Here is a 23,034-nt window from a genome sequence, read left to right as displayed (position 1 = left end):
AGTGTTCATCTGTAAAAGGAAATGGGGTTATTGCAGGTGTGGTTCTAAGAGGATTTCCCATAGATTTTATTTGGAAGCTGCCTATTGGTACTTGGACAACTGCTTTTTATTAGGATTTTTTCCTTCATTAGGATTAGGATCCTTTATTAGGATTTTTTCCTTCATGAAAAATTTTCTGGCAGCAGAGTTTGAAAGAGTACAGGCCCATTTTGGATAAATCATATTACAATTAATGACTTACAATAAGCCCAGTTTTAGCTTGTACAAAACTAGTAGGCAAGGTGTTACTGGCAAATAACAGCCGTTATCTTTCTGTTGCAAGTTGTGAGCAAGCAGCTCAGCTAATAAGCTAGGTGGATTCACAGATACTCTGAAACAACAAGGTTTTAGTCTTGTTATATAGAACTTATATATATAAGATCCTCCGTGGCACAGAGTGGTAAGCGGCGGTAACGCAGCCGAAGCTCTGCTCACGACCAGAGTTCGATTCCAATGGAAGGAGGAAGTCGAATCTCCGGTAAAAGGGGTCGAGGTCCACTCAGCTTTCCATCTATCCGTGGTCGGTAAAATGAGTACCCGGCATATGCTGGGGGGTAAAGAAAGGCCGGGGAAGGAACTGGCAATCCCACCCCATATATACGGTCTGCCTTGTAAACGTCACAAGACGTCACCCTAAGAGTTGGAAACAACTCGCACTACAAGTGCGGGGACACATTTACCTTTTTTATGTAGAACTAGCAAAATACTCGTTTTCATGACAAGTGGGAATGTATGGGGAGGGAATGGGGGCTTACATACAAGCACAGTCTCTTTGGGAAGCAGGGAGATGGGACGTTGGTGGCTGATTCAGACATGCTAAACCATGACTTGAGGCTAAGATGAGTAAGTCTGGAGGAACCTTAGGCTTTCACACTTCTGTATTTGCACACCAGGGCTCCTTCCTCCCTGTTTACAGTAAATCATAGCTTGTTATTTTGCTTGAAGTGGCAAATGCTGGTTTGTGTGGTGGGGTGCACAGCAACGGTTATGTGGAAGGTCTTAAAAGTTTATTCATACTACTAGTGGTTACACCTGAACCAGGAAATTCTGTCAGCAGGAGCTTGGCCATCCAGTGTTGGGAGTGGCAGGCAGGTTTTATAATGATGATAATACCTAGCTGCAGTGCTAAAATGTTGCAAGTACAATGATATACTAGAATTATCATTATACAAACATTTTGCTTAGACAACTTTTTTACCCTGGCCTTTGACACCTGAGATGTACATTTTTAGGACCCACCTTATTTTCTGTGATGTTTAAGTTGTTTTTAATTATGTGTTTGGAATTGCTGTAATCCATCCTGGGACCTTTTGGGGGGGAAAGGTGGGTAAATAATAATAAAAAAACCTTTTTTGAATTCACTGCTCCACTAAACTGGATGATTTTCTGTAAGTGTCCCTTAGGGGAAGCTATTGATCAGACTAAAATTGTGCTTGTTTTTGTTTGTGACAGCAATACAGCCCTCTTCTTGCTGCCTTTACAACCCAAGGTCAGTCTGAACTGACTCTGTTGCTCAAGATTCAGGAGTACTGTTATGATAACATCCACTTCATGAAAGCCTTCCAGAAAATAGTGGTGCTCTTCTACAAAGGTAATAACATCTAGGTGTATCTTACACAAAATATGAGAACACTGAAAGTTAAAATGTAACTGGTAGCTTCTGATACGTATCAGCAAAGTCTCTAATCTCCAAGCAGAAACCTATAGCTGCAGCCCTTTATTTCAGTAAAGGCTTTTGAGGTTGGTGGAACAGCTCCATTATTTAAGTACCTCCATTATTTAAGTAGCTTGTACTTAGTAAGCCAGTACAAAAGCTGGCCTGTTTTAAAAAAGAATTTGTTAGTCATTCTGAAGGGTTGGTCTATCCCTTAATAGCTTTCATTTTTTGCTCTGGCTGATTAATTTCTTGCATAATACTTATGCTATCTCATCAAACACAACTTGGTCAGGTTTCCTATTGTACATAGGTTGCTTTCTCATAATAGGTTCAACATGCAGTTTATTTAACATATGGAGACATTTCTTCACTTTGCCATCTTTTATTATTGATTGATTTTGTCCTGTTTATCTACCTTCACCATATGATTGTGGAGTGGAGATACATAACATAATAAAATAAAACTAACACTGTAAAAAAAATCACAATTAATAAAATATGCAACATCCAAAACTCATTGAAGCAGGCAATAAACACATAAACAGCTCAAAAACCTGCAAATTCCCCACCCCCTGGCCTGTATAAAAGGCATTTTCAGCTGCCAACAAAAATGTTGATGCTTGGCATGCCTTAGTGTGGAGGTTATTCCAGAGGCAGGGAGGCACTGCAGAGAAGGCCCATCCATGCACTGCTTCCCATGAACTTCTCCAAGCTTTGGGATCACCAACAGCCACTTCTCCAGATCTTATTTCATGGGCAGGTCAGTGTCCCTTTCAGATATTTGGGTCCCAAGCTGTTTAGGGTTATATACATCTGTATAAGCACCTTGAATTGGGCTGAAGCAAAATACATATTCCTGGTAATTTTACTGCAGCAGACTGTATCTGCTTAACCATATTTCATGGTGCTATATTGTTTTGCTTCAGTTGCAAGTCATCAGGAGGCACCCCAAATGCCATGGTGCAGAGAGCCACTCTCCCTGCCTGCCTCCAGTTCCCAGCAATTCTTCCTCAAGACTCAAAACATAAGCCTCGCCTAGTAGCCGGGGGGGGGGGGGGCTCTCCTGAAGAGGAGTGACAAAAAGGCATTTTAACATCTATGTTTTAAATTTTAATTCAGCATTTTAGTATACTAGTATTTTCGTAGTTTAGTATGTTTAAATAGTTTTCTTTGTACTTATTGTATATTGAAGTTTTACTGTTGTGAACCGCCCAGAGAGCTTCGGCTATGGGGCAGTATAGAAATTTAATAAATAAATAAATAAATCTGTCTCTAGTAAAGCTATAATAGTGTCAGCAGTTCACTTAAGTAAGGAAGCACTGCTCTTGCACATAGCTGTCACATGGGGGAAAAAGTTAAGTGGCTTTTCTTAGATATTTTGATGAAAATAACTTATTTGCCCTAATGAGACTTCAATTCTGCAGATGTGATTTAGTTGGGCAACATATAAAATATCTTGCCTGAACTAGTCATGTCTCATGGAAAGCTATAGCCAACACAAGGCAAAGAATCCATCCTGACGCTGGAGCATGAAGAAATGGGCCTGACAAAGCATATACAGATTGTTTTTAGAGTGTTCACATTTAAACACATCTGTGCTTGGATCTGGCTTGGCATGCATTTCCTAAGCTGTGCTGTGTGAAGTGATAGAGGCTGTGTTCCCTAACAGCACGTTATTTTCAACAGCTGAGGTGCTAAGTGAAGAACCCATCCTGAAGTGGTATAAGGATGCACACGTTGCCAAGGGAAAGAGTGTCTTTCTGGAACAAATGAAAAAGTTTGTAGAATGGCTCAAGAATGCTGAGGAAGGTGAGCAAAACTAATGCAGTTCACCTCTAGTTATTGTGCATTGCGCTTGAAAACCAGAATTATACAAAGCATGCTGATGATGAAATACTTTTTATGTTTTTTCCTTTCAGAATCTGAGTCTGAAACTGAAGATGGTGACTAAGTTTTCAAAACTGTCAACAGTAAAGCAAACAGGAGCAGTAGATAAAACGTCATGTCTCGTGTCCTTCTGATTCTTACATCCTACCTCCCTGTATCAAGCATGGTATAAGGGCTCTCATGGCAAATTTATGTTTGTGTTTTCTATGGTCATTAGAGAACACTGGATTTAGGTTTTCAAAACCATGTGCTAGTAGCTTACAGGAGCTATAGATTTGATTCTAACATTGCATTAGTCTTTTTTTGAGTTACATTCTACCTCCTGTATTTTCTACTGTAACATAATTTAAGGCCTTCCACAAATTAAATTCATTTTATCCCTGGGTTTTCTATAAAAGTTTACAAGTAGACATGATTTCAAAAAATGAAATTTGTTATAAAAATTCTGTTTGCAAATTAAATTGTACGAGTATCCAAAGTCAAGAGGCCATATGTTTGATTTTGTGTGAAAGATAACTAGACCCAACCAAGAGTGATGGATTCCTAAATCATCACATTATCACTCTCTTGTACGCAATTATCAGTGCAATTTGCTGTCACCTACAATGTTTGGACTAAGCTCTTTGCCTTCAGCTTCTTGGTTCTGGTATTCTTGCACAGTCTTAAGCAAGTCCTAGAACTACCTTATAACGTTCCATGTTCTCTTCTGCAAAATCTGTTTTTTTTTCCTTTGCTGTCAGTGGAAACAAAGTAGAGGTTCAGCCTCCGAATACAGAAAAGTTTGCAACAGCCATTTATAATACTAAGCAAAGCCACCGTGCAGTAAAACATTTTTCTTGAAGGTTCTAGCTAAAAACTTTCTTACAGCATTTGTATTTTATGTATTGAACACCTGCAGGTTAAAGATTCTGTACCAAAATATGCTCCAACTATCATTTCATACATTTATCTTCCCAATAATTGTTTACATTCTTGAAGAATGTATTCCTGTTACCAAGTTTAAGCAAGATAAATGATTTGCTATCCCTTCTGGATACTTCTCCCACTAAAAAAGGATGGAAGGAAACTAGGTAAATCTTATTTCTACATAAGCATGGGGTATTTGTGTTGCCCTGTGTGTAAAATCTTGTATCAGCACCCTCTTTATATGCAAGAGAAGGGAGAATGTCTGGACTGAACTGGGTCTAATTGGTAATAGAGAAAAGCTGTATGTGTTGTCAGTTTGTTTATCCAAGGCCACTAGGAATGGGATGTTCAGAATAGCTCTAGGAGAGTCTCTGATTACACTTGCCAACATGTGACATTAACTGAAATCTCTTACCAGGGAATGCTCTAGGACAGTGTTTCCCAAAGTGTGGTACGTGTACCCCTGGTGGTACGCGAAAGGGTTTCAAGGGGTATGCAGCCGAATGTTTTTTTGTACTTTATCATGGGGGTTTAGCGGCAAAAAACATGTGCGTGTGTTCTTTTAAGAGAAAATACAGTTCTTGTGATTTCTCCAGTTTCTCACACAATCATGTGAGGGAAGATCAATATAATAACAGTGGTTTATCCCGATGTTATTCAGCGCGTAGTCTTTCACTCTCAATGCATCCCTCCAGTTTCTCATAAGACTCGGACTCCCTTGCAATTACTTTGGCCACCAAAAAACGCTTCTAGACAGATGGCGCCACAAAGATATTTATGCGTATGCTCGACTACAAAAATGTTCACTCCGGGAAGTGGGGAAGTGGAGTTTTCCTCTATCTTCAGCCCTGCAGCGGCCATCTCGCCAGCCACTTCCCTCTTGGGGAATCTCCTGCTCTTTGGCTGCAGAGCGGTTTTTTTGCCCATCCTGCCTGGCCTGCCCGCTCATCAGCTGTGAATTTTAGGCAGGAAGTTTCAGTCCCCTGCCTGCTGTTGGGCTGTGTGTCCGAGTGGCTTCCCAGGCAGGATGGGGGGAAAACCACTCTGCAGCGAAAGAACGGGAGATTCAAACCTGCTGCATGCTGCATGATTTTCGGCTGGAGTTTCTGGTTTTGGGGGGTCCCTTCCGGGTCTCCAGCTAACTTACCTTAATCTCCAGACTCTCAGGTAAGTTTCTAGGTCATCTGGTTCCCAAGATATACACCAAAATGTCACCCCCCCCGAAATTATAGGAATTACGAATGTGTTATAATACCTTACCCCTCTCCCAATTATTTTTGTGAAAGTTGGGTATGCCGGTAAAATCAATGTCTCAAAAGGGGTACGCGCATGTTGAAAGTTTGGGAAACACTGCTCTAGGAGATACTTTTCCCCAGTTTCCCGGTATGCCTAGTGAAGAAGGTAAATTGCTTGTCAAGAATTGCAATGAGGCAGTAGCAGCAAGAAGTAGTTCTTACAATGAAAATTGTCCCTTGGGCTTGTATAGCAGTCCATCCCTGTATCCAGTTTTAGTTCCCTAACAAGTTTTCCTTGGGGGAAAAGTTTAGCCAAAAATTTCTGGCCATATAAATCTAGAATAAATACCTCATACAGCAAGCTTGTGCCATCTAGTGTATGTACTACCACAGACAATAGGTGTTATCCAGCGAGTTCCTAATTGTGGAAGACCCCTTAATTGCCTGGGAGTAAGGGTAGCAGTCCTTTTTCAGTTTGAAGGCCACATTTGCTTTAGGCAACCTCATATGGCCAAAAGCAAAGGCAAAAATGGGAGCAATTACTGTAAAATTTACCTTACACAATTCCTCTCTTCTTCAGGCAAATGAGCTGGGATCAAGAGTTCAAGGACAATTCCAGCCAGGCAAAAATACTTGAGAAAAGTGGCTTGGGAGGGGGTGAGGCCTAGGGAGTCCCAAAGGCCAGGCAGGCATAGATGCCTACATTTGCTTCCCGGACAGTCATTATGATGAGACCTTGTAGATCTTGGGAGTGATTTTCAATTAGATGAACAACTGGACATCAGCGGCCCTTGTAATGGCAACAAAATGTCCTTCCTAAATGGTATTAATGAAATTAAATTGGGGGGGGGCTACCAAGAGTAAATTGATATGTGAAAGGGCTGTGACCACGGATCAGATGGGATACTCAAAATTTCTGGGCTTGTAATTCCTTAATTCTAAAAATACTTCATACCACCTTCTGGTGGTAGAACTTGGGAGTTCAATTTGCACCAAAGAATATTGGAACTTTGCTTGCAGGCACCTTTACAAATCTTCCTGAAGGAAGTCAACAATTTAGTTCAGGCTTTGAAATTTAGAGCACAGCTTGAGGTGCGCAGCCCTAGCTAACATGTTACTAACATAATTTTAATTGGCGTTTGCCTGTTCTGTCCTGTGTGTGGGATTGATCCTAGACATTTTCGGCCTGGTTTGCTGAGGGAAAGTTGGAACATAACTGAATTGTAAGCTTGTCCAGTGCTTTTCTGAACTACGCTTTGGAATAATCTAAAAAAAGAATTCTCCTAACAGGTGAGGACACTGCCCAGTTTAAGGGGAATGGTGGACATATAACGAGGGCTCCCTAGGACTGGCCACCTCGAAAAGAATTCTTTGGGTCTAGATTAGAAGCACTTTGTTTACATGAGGGTTGTTAACCTTTTGTGCAGTAGGGACATGGCCTACCACAAAATCACTGCCCAATTTAGTAAAGCAGAATGCTATGCTCACTAAGCACAGAAATGGATATCCATTTACTGAGAACCTTCACAGATCCCATGAAGAGGTACTTTGTGGTTACTGTCACTGACAACCACATGTGATACCCCCCCATTAAATTCTATCATAAACCCACTACCCCATATAAGTATTAAAACAGTCTTAATAGTATTGATTTGCAATTTCCTCTATAGTCTACATATAGTTAATGTGCACATGTTGAACTGGAAGGCAGAACTCAAAAAAATGTTTGAGAAATGTAGCTTTCATTTTTAACAAGGCCTAGGTCATACTATATAGGCTTGAGCATAGGATCAAATGACTGCCTGAAGCAAGAGGTGTGTCTGAATTATATCAAGTATCCACAGTATGGGGGATTCAAGTGTTTTGCCAATAAACCCTATGGTAAGCCAGGCTCCACTGTAAACAAATAGCAGCAATGGCATTTCCTTAGGCCCCAGGTTCCTCATTTAGAGCAACATGAATCTGTGGCTGCATGTAAAGCAGAACCTCCTGCTGCCGCTGCCTCCCCCCCCCCGGGCTAAGACTATTGTAGGGCTACAGCTCTTTAAAACTTAGAAACAGTGATATGGATAGCCCTGCTCCTATGCAAGAGGAAGACGACTGCAAGTTCTACTGTCAAATGTTTTATTTCAAGTGTCAAGTTAATGGACAACACAATATGAAAAAGATTTACAGGGCTAATTACAAAATAAATACTTAAAAAAAATCTTATTTGCTTTTTGACTGACACAGTCTATAGTCACCTAGAGAATTTATGTTATTTATTTCTCCTTTAATGAAGAAAAGAAAGGATGCTCCAAAGCTTCTGCAAGAATAATTCTTTTGGCTGGGTCATACTCCAACATCTTTTGTATGAGATCAAATAAATTTTCATGATCAGAATTGTGGCACTGCATGAATTCCTGCAGGTAGAAAAAAAGTAAGTTAGCACCCTGAAACTCTGTAAACAAATCAAGTACAAGGGAATCCACTGTATGTTTATGCAGTGACAATGCAATGGCATCTCTTACCTTCAACGGTTTACAACGTCTTGAAATGTATCTGCCAGCAGAACTATGCTCATCCCAATCCAACTGGTCATGGTGGAAGTACTTGCGTTTTCTAATGTAAAAACGAATTGGTTTAATTCAGGAAAGTTTAAAAATAACACAAGCTCTATTCAGGTGCTTTACATCTCTCACACAATGAGGGAAAATACGAGGATCAGCTCCACATCCCAGTCACCCTCCATGAGTTGGAGAAACAGCTTTTGAAGTGGGAAGCCTGCTCTATTCCTGTGAGCTCCCAACCCTATTTAGAACTCTGGAAGATCAGGGTTCCAAAACGTATGGAAATTATACAGAAGTAGGCAAATCTTTCCACCGCAGAAGTTATCCCTTCAACTTGTGAAAGGTGGGGGAGTTGCATGCTCACCCTGCTTTTTATCGTGTGAGGGATTTGGAACACATGATTAAACTGTTCAAAAAGCAACTCAGGTAATCCATTTGACATGTCAGCCTAAACAGACTATTTGCAAGAATGCTTTATGTGCATAAAGCATTTCCCATATATAAAACTTGAGTACGCCTGGGTACTACAACTAACCAGTATACTGAAATATTAAATGAACATGCATACATGATATGAACTCAAAATGTAGCACACTGTTCATAATGAGGTATGTGCTTTTCCTTCCTGACACAATCATTTTTAAAAAAGTACCAAAAATATGTAGAACTGACAACAGTCCTTCAAAGAATGACTCTGTCACTAACCTGCATTGACAATGAGCCATTTTATATACCATAGCACTTTTAATATGTACACAGCCTCAAGACTTTAGTGAGAGATAGTCTATAAATTTTAAATGAATAAATAACTGCAATCAGTGTTGACCTGACATACAAGTTTCAGTTCTAGAATTGGGCAACCAGCTGCAAATGTCATCACACATGGAAGGGTAACTTTCAAATCTACCTCTCAACCTAATACATTTAATCCAGGGTAACTTTCAAATCTACCTCTCAACCTAATACATTTAATCCAAATCTACAAGCACTTAGCTGTGACAAATATGATTTCATGTTGCTTTAGGAGTTATATTCAAAGAATCATATTAGGGCAGTAACAGTTATTTGAACTGGCCCAGGCTAAGGAAGTAGGAATGCATTCAGCCTGTGAAAAGCACAAATACTTGCTTTCCACCAGAAGAGAGTGTACACACACACGTTTGCAGCACCAGACAGACGGTGCTGTGAACTGCAGTGTGAAGGCTTCCTCCCACCAGCATGCTGCTCACACTGCCTTCCACCGCCCACCTTGGCAAGCAAACAGGCAGTGGTGGCCTTGGCAAGTGAGTGAGCAAGCGGCCTAGGCACAGTGGTAGCCTGGCAGGCCAGCATGTGGTGTACAGCCTAGGTGGTGGCAGCATTCTTACCAGGTGAGCAAAAGACCAGTGTGTGGCACAGGAGTATTGCACAACAGCAGTGGTTGTCCAGGATGGCGCAGGGCAGCAGTGGCAGAGGAACAGGCAAGGCAAGTGGATTGGTGAAGGGAGTGGAGGTGCCTGAGGGGGGTTGGGGGAGTGGAGTGAGCAGGGGACAGAGCCCCTCAGAGTGTGTGAGTATGTGTGTGTGTACACATCTCAACAGAGCTTCAAACAAAAAAAATCCTGCCTAAAACGTGTTTAAACGGGTGGCAGCAACTTTGCAAACAGCTACAGCTATATCTAGTTACACTATGGCAGAAGTGCCCGAATTGTGGGCTGTGAAGAACTTCAGGTGGTCCACAGCATGTCCGCATTAAATACCCATTTTGATTTTTAACTGTATTTTTATTTTATTTCTCAAATTGCATTTTGTTGTATTACAATTTGAATTCTATGGAATGCAAACTAATACAATGTAAGAAAAAAGCAGCAATAAAAAGACAATTAAAAATCATACAGCATCTAGCACAGCCCATTACAATTACTACAACAGGCAGAAAAATCATGGAATGGTCCACCAAGACCATCAGCAATTTTCAGGTGGTCTGTGAAGGAAAAGGTTTTGGAACCACAAGCAGCAGAGATGGCCGCCAACTTGGATGGCTTTTAAAGGATTAGACAAATTCATGGATAAAGCTATTAATGACTACTAGCCACATTGGCTATGTTCTACCTGCACTGTCAGATACAGTATGCCTCTGAACAGCAGTTAATGGAGATAGTGCTGCTGCAGTCCTGCTTGCAGGCTTCCTGTAGGCATCTGGCTGGTCACTGTGAGGACAAGATGGCCCTGACACAGGAGGCCTTATGTCCTTAAATACAACACACACACTGGTTTGTTTGTTTTTTAATGGGAAGGACTTAAAGGAAAGGCAGCCTATTTTTGAAATTTAGATTTTCATTCAGGACCAATTTACAGCATGGAACTTTCTCATAAGACATTTTTTGTGCATGATGAGTTCCAAGGGAAGTATGCACACCCATGCAACATATGCGTAACTACTGTCACCAGTATAAACCAATCATAGTTTGGTTTCACATAATATTCCCAAAAGAGCCAGAGGGTTTTGGCTAAATCACCATTTATTCTAAATTTATTTATTAGTGAAGAGGCTCAGACTTCCTAGTACAAACTGATCACCAGTAGAGATACATACAGGAATTAATAGCACTGTGCTGGGGGACTGGAAACTGAAGTGAGCATTTTTTAAAAAATGTTTACCTGGTTTTCTGGACCATATGAGTTGGCAGCGGCCCCAGCATCTTTTCCATCATTGCCAGATGCTCTTTACTGTCATGGGTCTATCCAGAAAGATGAAATATTCTCATATAAATGTGCTTTAAAAATTCCAAGAATAGGAAAGCTAGTATTCACAGAATGAAAAACCAACTATTGGAACATGTGTTGCTTTCTGCGTACTCTGGACACTGCATCTGAAGATAGCAAGTTCGTTTTTGTATAAAAAGTACCTAGCACGCTCCTAACTAAAGAATCAGTCCTCCATAGTTGCTGCAACTTAGTGGGGCTCATCAAAAGTTATAAAACAGTGATGGCAGTAGACATGTATTGCATAATGGCTGCTAAGAGAGACACTTGGCTTGGCTCTGAAACCAAAGAACCACACAGCTAAATCTCTGTGAACAAGCAGGACTTTTTATTCCCCCCTTCCTCTCAACTCTTTGTGGTGCTTGTCAAGTCACAGAGTTTGATATGCAACGTGTAGGGCTCTATTAGAAAAAGAAGAAGTCAACATCCTATTGCAGAACCAAAACTCAAATACTTCACACAAACTGGTGAAGTTCAAATACTGTGAGATTACTGAATTTCATATTCCAAATCATTTATCAGGTAATGTGTTAAACCCTAAATTTAAGCTAGGTGTTTTACAGAAAATGCTATCATAAAATCATATATCGTCATCATTGTCTCTATAACCAAAGCTTTTGCAATCACATACCGGAAATACTGTGAATCCAAGGTAATATTCAATAAGAATGCAGCCAATACTCCAAACATCACATGGCTGTGACCATCCCAAGGCTGTGGAGAAAAAAGTAAGTTGTTATACTTATCTAACAACATTGTAAGCCATGTAGCTTTTTCAGCCATAGATGTTACTGATATGAAGTTGCACTTCTTCAAGAGCTCTCTAAAAGGGCTCACATTAAGAGTAACTTTCTGGACTACTTGTCTACTCACCCAAAATAACTTCAGGAGCTCTGTAATGCCTTGTAGACACAAGAGTACTGTGATGTTCATGGTCATATGTTGCACTTCCAAAATCCACAACTTTGATATCTGGAGTTTTCAGTGTGCGCTCATCGCGTTTCTGAAATATACCATACAATACTAAGTATACAAGCAAAAAAAATCAATGATGAGAACAGCTTTTTAATGCAAGAGACTAGAGTTTTACCAGTTTAGGATTATATGCTTCTATGTAGTCAGACTTCACAAATAGTATGTTTTCAGGCTTCAGATCTGTATGAGTTAGCTTGTTTGAATGCAAAACTGTAAAGAAAAGTCAGCAAATTATTTCAATAAATACTGAATAGAATACTGCTCAATTGTAGAACTCTGTCCATCCTTTAGGGACTCACTGAATCCTGAGCCAAAAGTGCTGCAAGACATTTTAAAGGTAACTTTTAATATTCCCATAAAAATTATTTATAAACTGCTTTTAGGCCTGAGAACCAAATATCCGATGTACATGAGTGAGAATTTTTATTTATAACACAAGTAAATACATGTACTGTATATTTCATTCCCCCCTTAAATTAGTAATAGCACCTTGGGCCTTGGAAAGAGACATCTTAGAAAATTAAATAAAGTGCTATGTGTACTCACAGTTTACAGATTTGCAAATCTGGTAAGCCATTTGTCTAATGTGATCAAGACTGAATGGCAGAAAACTGTTTTCTTTAATGAAGTCATATGTACTAAGTCCCAGCAGTTCAAACACAATGCAAACATGGCCATGATGTTCAAACCATTCCAACATCTGGACACAGCAACTGTAAATACAGTAAGAAGATCATTCAGAAGATAATACATAAAATAGAGGGAGTGATATCAAACGTTAGCCCTACTCAGGGCAGACCCATTGAAATAAATGAACTAAAGTCCATTTTGAATGGTTTACTCAAAATAATTTAACTTAGCTGGGTAACACCCAGGACTCTCAACCAAGTGAGAAGCATACACATTCAAAATTTAAAACACTGTGTATTATTTAGTGTTTCACTTAATACCCCCACTCTGGTTTTGTCATTATATATTCTTGAAAGGGAATCACAAAAAAGCATGCAAAAATGTGTAAAAACTTCACATTATTATATACTTACAATGTGCTATTAGGATCAGATGCATTTAAATGCTCCAATACTTTTATTTCTGAACGAGCTGCTTCTGAGTATCTGTCAACATTTTTGATTATTTTTACTGCTACACGCCTGCCACCCCTAAAAAAAACAAGTTTTGAATTCAAAAGGCTACTCCATGGAAGGACAATGCAGTTTAAACTTTTGAAACAAGTTTTGTCTAGATCAGCTGTTATTCATGTTAACACTTACACTATTTCTGCAGCACAGGGTCTCCCAAATTGGTTGTTATTGACCCCCTGGGGTAGATGGACTGTGCAGGGGGTGAATACAGAACTGGGAGTCAAAAACGGCATAGGGTGGAAAAGAAGTTTACAAGTATAGTGTGAAAAATGTAATTAGGAACTATGAGCCTTTGAAATAAAAGGCATGGGCATGTACAGCATGCACCTCCCTTGCCAATGAAGAACCTCTGTCTTTAATAAGATGATTCCACAATACAACAGTCTCCCTTATTTTTTACATTTTATGATTCCTAGTAATGGCAAATGATGATTAATAAATGTTGATACTGATATTTCTTAACTTTATTTCATTTACATTCCTAAGAATTTGGGTTCTTTATATGCTCATGAAAGGATTAATGAACTCAAGAAGCTTGGAACCTGTTCTACCATATTAGTTTGAAGGAACTGTGTGTTAAATTCTTCACCCCCACCCCCACTACATTAAAAACCTAAGAAACTGACAAACTTAACATTCCTGTCAAGGAAATGTTAATACACAAAATGCTGGCGCATCCATGTTATTATGACTCCAATAGCATCTGCGATATACATGGTGCCTTACAAAGAACAAAACAAAAAAGGCTTGGTCCTTTTTCTAAGGACCTTACAGCTCAGATTTAGAAAATGAAAGCATAATCAATGGAAGGGAAAAGGGGGCAAATATCTGCAAATGCCATAACAAGTACTTAGGCCTCTATGTTTTAGCTGGGGGAAAGAACTAAGAGATTAAGCCAAAAGGTTCATGAAAGGTGGATTTTCAGGAAGTGTGAGTGTGTGTGTGTGGGGGGGGGAGAGAGAGAGATGAAGCACCTTTTAGAGGTTATTGGAAGGAGTTCCTGTCAAAAGGGCCAGCAAAGCAAAAATGTGAGACTATAGTCCCAGTACTTTAGATTGCTTGAGGCTCTTACAAAATGTTAACTTACACTTTGTGATCAATGCACTCCACAACTTTTCCAAAGGCACCTTCACCCAGAATAGTGACAATTTCATCTAAAAACAGAGGGGGGAAATGAGTTATGCAAGCAGTGATATATTTTCATTATCCAAATTACCATGCTATGTTCTAGGCTGTGCCGCTATGTACAAAGTGTAACTAGACAACTTTAAAATATTTAATTGGACAGCTTTTCAAGACAGTTATGTCTATCTCATTCTAAATTAACTTGCTTTGCTATGTAGGAAGTTCCAATTAAAATTTAACTTCTATGTAAAAATAATCTCCCCCCAAAGGAAAAAAAAAACCACAGAACAAAAAAATCAAAGAAAGAAAAGGACTTCCAAAAACTCCTGGCTTCTTATCTAAAAGAAATTATTCTATCTGAAAATTGAATAAGTTTTGAAAAATATTCTATACATCTTGCACTTAGTACGTCTCCACTCTGACAGATCAGGTGACCCTCCTCATCATCCTCTACACTCCTCGATCTTTTCCTTCGGTGATTCCTCTGGTAACGGCAAGTGCGCGGCACCAAGATCATCCAGCCAATCAATATACCCGAGTGAATTCAGGGCAGAATACGAAATTCATTCAGCAGGGAGATATTCAGGCATTCAGATACGCGCCAGGCCACAAACGGTTGGCAGGAACAATTTCAAATTCCCCAGAATTTCACAGGGCACATAGTTTAGGGTTACAGGAGAAAAACATGGCAAGGAACAGATTTTCAGATAAGGTACTTCAAGTGGCAAGGTAATAACACACAATATATATGCTTTTAAAAATATGGTTCACTAAAAGAATAATTTATGTTTTGCAAATAAAATCTCTTCAGTTCAATGCTGTTATATAACAAGCATTGGAATTTACTGACCTCGGCAAGATTTAGAGTTTAAAGTGCACCTTGTATCATGTAATTAATTAGTTACAGGCTCTCTGTAAGTAATGTCAAAAATTTAACTGATGCAGCCACCACTTCAGTTGAAGAGCTTTATGCATTACACACATGCATCCTAATCCAGTTAAACAGTGTCCTCTACTGTCCTTGTTGAGACACCTCCCTTCCTCAGCAGATGGCCAGCACCGTCAGTTCAGACAGTGAGAATCCAATGTCAGATGGTGGGGAACAGGGAAGAGAAATGTGTTGACCAAGTTCATTTGCTGATGATCTAACACCACTAGCAGTCCTGAACATGCAGCCTCCACCCTTGGAGCAGCTATGTGCTAGCCTGGTAGGGCAGACCGATGCAAAAAAACCCAGTTTCCATGCCCCATTAACCTTCCTGACTTCGGATGACTGTTTGACTGTTCCACAAAGGTTGTCAGAGGTTACATCCATCTAATAAACAGTGTTTCACATCTAATGCTTGCATACGTATCAATACTAGTTTACAAGGCATTTATTCCATTATTGCATTGTCAAATTAAGATCTGATATTTAAAATACAATTTGAAGCCATTAATTCTAATGAATTTGCCTAACAGGAAAGTACAATTCATGGTGTATCTTAGCCATATTTCCAACAGATGCCTAATCCAGATATTTAAAAAGGTAAGTGGAACACTGCTTGATAAGCAAACAATACTAATAATTCTAGAACATATTTGTCTGTATGTTAGATAATATTCCCATTTCAGCAACACAAGATCTAGCAGACAGAACAGGGTATTTCTGCTAAAATCTCCAAATGCCTTCATTTGTGTTTATATTCAAGTGAATAGTTATATTTATAACCACATTCATCATGTTCTAAATTATACATACCGTGTGTGAATGATGGGATTTACTATGATGAGCCTTGTGTTTTCTTTTGTAACTGCTTCTGCCACTATGACCTGATGACTTGCTACTGTGGTTGTGATAATCACTTTCATGGCCTCTGCATTGGTGCCTGGTTTCAGACAACTGACTATAGTTGTGTCTGTATTCTTCAACATAACATCGCTCATGATGGTCTCTTTCATGGAAGGAGCTGGCATCTGAATAAAGGCTAGGAAAAAACACACACAACTGATTCTAATACAGAACATTAATCTAGAAGTTCTCATACATGAAAGTGACGTCTGAATTTAAAATACACAACAAAATTGAGGCTTATTAAGCATAATGCTGTCTATAATGAAATCAAAGTCAAAATTTGAGATATGAACTTGCCACAGTTGGGGGGGAACTGACTTACCTATCATAAATTTGGATATGATTGTATCTACAGCGCTTGTTCTCATGTGTACTGCTGCACGATTCTTTTTTTCTCTTATGACTGCTGCTGCCTTTTTTAGGATCCCAACTCTGTTTTTCTTCCCAGTCAGAGTAGTTACTGTGCTTTGAATACCGCATCTGTAAATATATACATATATATAAAACTTATGAAAATTTAACACAAAAAATCAACTGTAACTATTACATCAGTTTGCATTAAGGAAAACCAGTTTTAGAACAATTTTCAGCAAGTCTGTTTTTCCCTAGGAATAAAGATCTCTTCCTATCCAATATTCTATTAAGCACAGCAACGTGACCTAAATATACAATTTAATTACTTTTAATTCTACTACAGTCAAATAAGATTTTTGAACAAGAGAAATCTTCCTCAAAACCTTGCATTTTTAAAAATAATTGATTTTACAGATTAACAGACAAGAAGGAAATTGGATCAGAGGTACTGCTGCTAAGTACGTTTGCATATTTTTGAATAATGGTTGGTCCTAATAGACCTTACTTACTATGCAACTTTTTTCTCTAGACTGACAGCACTACCCATTTTGCTTTAATTCTCAATACATGTTAGAGTTCAGTATACTTTAGCACCACATTATGCTTAATAATTATACTCAAAACTGTCACTAATGCTTGAAGCACATCAAAGAAACTGAATACTAACAATTGCTTATGTAACTAACTGAATGCAATTTGTTCATGGCAGTATTACTATAACTATGCTAATAGTAACATATAGTCAGCACCTTGAAATTTCTATTTTTTAACCAGCCATTCCCTCTTGTAGCCAAACTATAGCAGCAACCCAATTTAAACCTACATAATAAACTATAATTACACAAAAACAAAAGGAGTAACTTAAGTGATTGACACTGGACAGTATTCAATTAATTTATTGTGTTAGTGCAAGGATTGGCACTAGCACAATAGGATTTTCCCCATTTTCTCCCCTCCCCATGTGTCCCAAATCTGCTCTAGAGGGTTGGGTGGAACCCCAGAACATATTTAGGAGGACATGGGGGAGGAGAGGAGAACTCTCCACTGAACAAAGAAAAATCCTTGCACTGATGAAACATTCATCCTAGTGCTACACTGAGTACAACTTATTGCATTGTTCAACTACCCAGTATCTAGATCCTGAATGCACTTCATAGAAGTAGCATTTTGCCGATTTCAGTAAATGTTCTTTGATATGAGGTGTTCCTGGAGATTGCATTCTTTAGTTGGGGCACCATCCATAGCTAATAACCACAGACAGCATTACAGAAATGGATGTCAGATGAAGACCAGAGGGTCTAGGCATGCATATATAGAGGTATAGATAATGCTTATGGCTTTGATCCTCTCTTTTTCTATCTTGTAGGCCACTGGCTGCTTTGAATCCTCTTCTTTTTCTCTCTCTTGTCGACCACCATCACCCATACAAACCAGTCCAAGCCTTTTAATTAGTCTCTGAGGCCCTACTCTCTGGAAGTATTACAGTTGGGAGATACTACAAACAGGGCCTTTTTAATAGTACTCCCACAGCTCTAGCACACTTGCTTGTTTTTAGAGACTATAAACACTTTTTTATTGACAGGCAATCCTTTTTGCTATTTTAACCACCGTTGTTCGTTTTAGTGACACCAACAGTCATGTTTGCATGCTGCGTCAGTACATTTTTTGTAGAAAAAACACAAATCAAAGAAAGCAAATTATGAAAAACTTCCTCCTTGTGATTGTCCTAGCTAGATCTCTTCTCTTCTGGACCCATCATCCCCTTGGTTCCCATGTTTTTTTTTCCGCTACATATTCCGTGATATTACCGAACATCTTCAAGTATATAAATGTGTGTGTGTCCAAGTGTTATAAAACCCCATATATCCCGCCTCTCAGGACTCCTCACGATCTATGAAAACCACCACACACCAGGCTATCTTGATGACACGTTTAAAAGTTATGTTGTCTTAAGGATCCGAGAGCGGCCCAACAACTCCCAGACCCTGCTCCCGACGTTTGTGAGCCGAGAAAACACAAAGAAAGGGAACGCGTTTTAGAGGCGGCTTTCTTTCTCCAAGGTCTCCCCGCTTAGGCGCCACCCCCCACTCAGCGACCGCTGGAAGAGAACCGGCATCGCTGAAGCGCCACCGAAGCCATTTTCTCGCATGACGGGAGGAGGAGACGGAAAACATGGCTGGCAGAAGGGGCTCGACTCGGAAGGGAGAGGAAGGAGTATTCTTCCCGCTCCGTTTCTCCTGAAAAAAGACTAGGGACACAGTCCTTGCGTCTCCGGTCCTGCCAGAGGCCTCTCTCCCTCCCTCGTCTTCACTAGTGTGAATCCATTCAGGCCAGTAGCACCGGCTGTTCCTGCCTCACATTTATGCCAACAACACGACCCCTTCAGACACTTACTGCTCCTTTCGGAGTCGATGCCACTTCACGGGGCGTCTTTCACCCACAACCTCGTCTCCTCTCACCAGCCGACGTTGGAAAGCGATCGCATCGACAAAATGGCGCCGAGTGAAGGAGAGCCTCCTAGCAATGGGAAGGTCGTCACAAAGGCTGCGCATGCGTAGCCCAGCTCTTGATCAACTCTTGCGTCACGAGCTCCTAACCCTCGGCTTCCTCTGGATGTCCGCTGGGCTGTGCCCGAGGGTTGGGGGAGGGGGGTTATGAAAAACACTATCCCGACACTCAAGTCCTCACGATTTCTTAAAACCATCACACACACCCTAAATAAATGGAGGGATGCAAGAAGATTGGACATGGATACACACATCCACTCTCTGCCCAGAGGACGGGTCGACTTCGAAAGGCAAAAAGGCAACGTGGCTACGCTCCAAGTAAATATGGCATACGGCTGCTTCTGCGCGCAGTGTTTAAGGGGCCCAAAAGGGCAATTAAACTAGAGTGACCTTAACTACATCCCGATTTGTGCTTTCGATGGGGCAGTTTTTGGCTTGGTTCAAAAATAACGGGGGGGGCGAGGCAGAGAAGCTAAATAAAACACAATCTCGCATAGCAGACTCACAGGACGCCTTGGGGGGTGCAGAGATAACAAGCCTCAAACGTTAACTGGGCCTTCTCGCTGCTGTGAACAGCTTCGCGCCTCCCGGTCCGATCGTGCTTTCATTTCACTCAAAAACAGTAAAAAAAACAAACAGTAAAATGCCGCCCTGGGCTCCTACTGGGAAGAAGGGCGGGATATAAATCAAATAATAAATAAATAAAATAAAAAGAGCAAGGAGAGTAATGGAAAAGTACACTGCAGAGTTGTTCCACACCATATATCCTCACTCTAAGCTCCACCTCTAACATGTAAAGTACATTGCAAGACAGCCATAAATCACTCTCTGCCTCCCCTCCCTTTCTGCCACGTAAAAAAAGACGATACATTGCAAGTAGATTTTTAAATGTTTCGAAACAAAGTCACATTAAGTAAAACACATGTTGAAAAGGCCATGAGAGCACATATTTGTTGCTACTTTTGCTCTGCTGTGGTAGGACACATGGTTCTTGCCCAGCTGCTTTTATGCTACAACCACTTTGTTTTTTTCCCCCTCGGTGTCAGTCACTTCCACCCCAGGGGGCACAAACGGGGCAGATCCAAGAAATTTTGCTGCCTCAAGCAGAACACCAAATGCCACCTTCCCCCCCCCTCCACCCACCAAGGTGCACAGTACCCGTGTTACGTTGGCATCTGATCAAAGAATCCCCCAAGATTTTCTCCACTTCCCTGGCAGTAAAAATACAACCAAGATTGATTAAATAGCTAACAATTTCCTGTCCATTCATGACACCCACAATCAACTGGATGAGGGGTGTCGTCACTCTGTTTAACAGCAGGGTATCAAAATGAGTCAGGAAGTCAAGCTTTCAACTGTGGAATTATCAATCTAGTTTTGTGTTTTTTGTCAACAACTGAAAACATTTACATGGAAGCCTTTGTTTGGTCAACTGCATTTTAAAGTTGATTTGTTATCTAGCTCTCCCTGATTGTCTTGGTTTATCTGCTGGTTTTATTTGCTGATTTTATGTTGTTGTTTTTAAAAAAGTTTTATTATCATGTTAGCCTAGCCACCAGCTCATGTAAACAGGAGGCAGACACCCAAGCTAGCCACTGAAGTGCATGCACAGACTTGGGATAGGGGAGAGGCCTGCTGTTAGGCTGTAATATTATTACATCTTTATTACAACCCCAGTCTTGATGAGAAGAGGAAGCATACAGTGGGAATTTTGTTGGTGTACCGCCCACCCTGCTGCCCAACAAATTCCCTAACTGAGCTGACAGAGGTAGTCTCGGAGGTATTGCTGCGGTCCCCTAGACTATTGTTACTGGGGGACTTCAACATCCATGCCGAGACTGCTCTATCTGGGGTGGCTCAGGACTTCATGGCCTCCATGACAACCATGGGGCTGTCTCAGGTTGTTACTGGCCCAACGCATGTGATGGGACATACTCTTGATTTGATCTTCGCCACTGGACATGGAGATGGTGATCTGGTGGTTGGGGGGTTTTCATCTACCCCATTGTCATGGACAGATCACCGCTTGCTGAAGTTTAGGCTCACAGCGACCCTTTCCCTCTGCAAGGGTGGGGGACCTATTAAATTGGTCCGCCCCCGGAGACTAATGGATCCTGAGGGTTTCCAAAGGGCTCTGGGGGATTTTCTGACTGAGAAGACTGGCGCTCCTGTCGAATCCCTGGTCGGATTGTGGAATACGGAGCTGACCCGGGCGGTTGACACGATCGCTCCCATGCGCCCCCTCCTATGTAGAGCTCATACAGCTCCATGGTATACCGTGGAGCTGAGAGTGATGAAGCAAGAGAGGAGGAGGCTTGAGTGCAGATGGAGGCGAACTCCTGACGAATGCAATTATGCTTTGGTGAGTGCCTCTTCTAAGCGGTATATAGTAGCGGTGAGGGCAGCAAAAAAGAGATATTTTGCTGCCACAATTAAGGCATCTCTCTCCCGCCCGGCGGAGCTCTTTAAAATCGTACGAGGGCTTTTACATTCTGGCCCTCGGGACATCATAGATTCATCTGTAGCCCGCTGTGATGAGTTCGCGAGGCACTTCCAGAATAAGATCGCATGCATTCGCCGGGACTTAGACTCCAATATTATGGCAGTGGGATCTAATGAAGCATCCAGAACGCGGTCTTGTCCTTATTTATTGGATGAGTTTCAGTCTGTACAGCTTGAGGATGTTGACAAGATCCTTGGACTGGTGCGGGCGACCACATCTGTGCTGGACCCTTGCCCCTCTTGGCTGGTGAAAGCTGGCAGGACCGGAACCGCTGGCTGGGCCAAGGAGATAATAAACGCCTCTCTGAGAGAGGGAGTGGTCCCTGACTGCCTAAAAGAGGCGGTAGTGAGACCGCTCCTGAAGAAACCCTCCTTGGACCCAGATAACCTGAACAACTATAGACCTGTGGCGAATGTTCCGTTCTTGGGCAAGGTACTGGAACGGGTGGTTGCCGGCCAGCTCCAAGGGCTCTTGGATGACACTGATTATCTTGATCCATTTCAATCCGGTTTTAGGGCCGGTTTTGGCACTGAAACAGCCTTGGTTGCCCTGTACGATGACCTCTGTCGGGAGAGGGACAGGGGGAGTGTGACTCTGTTGATTCTCCTTGATCTCTCAGCTGCTTTTGATACCATCGACCATGGTATCCTTCTGGGAAGATTCACGGAGTTGGGAGTTGGGGGTACTGCTTGGCAGTGGCTCTGCTCCTACTTGGTGGGTCGCTACCAGAAGGTAGTGCTTGGGGAACATTGCTCGATGCCCTGGACTCTCCATTGTGGAGTCCCGCAGGGATCGGTACTGTCCCCCATGCTTTTCAACATCTACATGAAGCTGCTGGGTGCGGTCATTAGGAGTTTTGGGGTGCGTTGCCATCAGTACGCTGATGACACGCAGCTCTATTTCTCCTTTTCATCCTCTTCAGGTGAGGCTGTTAACGTGCTAAACCGCTGCCTGGCTGCGATAATGGACTGGATGGGAGCTAACAGACTGAAGCTCAATCCAGACAAGACCGAGACGCTGTTGGTGAGTGCCTTCTCTGCCCAGATGGAGAATGTTCATCCTGTTCTTGATGGGGTTACACTCCCGTTGAAGGAACAGGTGCGTAGCTTGGGGGTTCTTTTTGATCCTTCCTTGTCACTTGAGGCCCAGGTGGCCTCGGTGGCACGGAATGCTTTCTACCATCTTCACCTGGTAGCCCAGCTACATCCCTATCTGGACAGTGACGACCTTGCCTCAGTTGTTCATGCTCTGGTAACTTCTAGACTGGACTACTGCAATGCGCTCTACATTGGGCTGCCCTTGAAGACTGTTTGGAAACTACAACTAGTCCAGAATGCAGCGGCCAGATTGTTGACGCGGACCAGAAGGTCCGCTCATATAACACCTGTTCTGGCCCGTCTGCACTGGCTTCCTGTTTGTTTCCGGGCTAGATTCAAAGTGCTGGTTTTGACCTATAAAGCCCTACACGGCATGGGACCGCAATACCTGCTGGACCGCCTCTCCCAATATGAACCTACCTGGACACTGCGCTCAACATCTAAGGCCCTCCTCCGAGTACCATCCCATCGAGAAGCTC

The 23,034-nt window shown here is 41.5% G+C and overlaps 2 protein-coding genes across 3 annotated transcripts in view; one reads left to right on the top strand and one right to left on the bottom strand.

The window, feature by feature from the left end:
• Nucleotides 1-8,075, top strand: part of BZW1 (basic leucine zipper and W2 domains 1) — a 30,529-nt gene extending 22,454 nt beyond the window's left edge. For both annotated transcript variants that reach the window (XM_061608048.1, XM_061608050.1), the window contains 3 exons: nt 1,492-1,630; nt 3,383-3,505; nt 3,616-8,075. In XM_061608048.1, the coding sequence (XP_061464032.1) occupies nt 1,492-1,630; nt 3,383-3,505; nt 3,616-3,647 (294 nt within the window). In that variant the 3' untranslated portion in view covers nt 3,648-8,075. The remainder of the gene's footprint in view (nt 1-1,491; nt 1,631-3,382; nt 3,506-3,615) is intronic.
• On the bottom strand, nt 7,832-19,429 carry CLK1 (CDC like kinase 1). The gene is made up of 13 exons (XM_061608046.1): nt 18,843-19,429; nt 16,417-16,574; nt 16,002-16,227; nt 14,654-14,744; nt 14,223-14,289; nt 13,037-13,153; nt 12,540-12,706; nt 12,109-12,203; nt 11,892-12,021; nt 11,650-11,732; nt 10,914-10,993; nt 8,235-8,325; nt 7,832-8,126 (listed from the first exon to the last, which is right to left on the bottom strand). Exons 2-13 carry the CDS (start codon nt 16,572-16,574, stop codon nt 7,986-7,988), a joined length of 1,446 nt encoding a protein of 481 aa, XP_061464030.1. The 5' UTR covers nt 18,843-19,429; the 3' UTR covers nt 7,832-7,985.
• Between the last annotated feature and the right edge of the window lie 3,605 nt (nt 19,430-23,034).

The sequence above is a fragment of the Rhineura floridana genome, chromosome 2 (assembly GCF_030035675.1).
Source record: "Rhineura floridana isolate rRhiFlo1 chromosome 2, rRhiFlo1.hap2, whole genome shotgun sequence".
NCBI classification, from domain to species: Eukaryota; Metazoa; Chordata; class Lepidosauria; order Squamata; family Rhineuridae; genus Rhineura; species Rhineura floridana.
The sequence above is the reverse complement of the archived record's forward strand: the minus strand, read 5'-3'. Positions and strand labels throughout refer to the sequence as shown.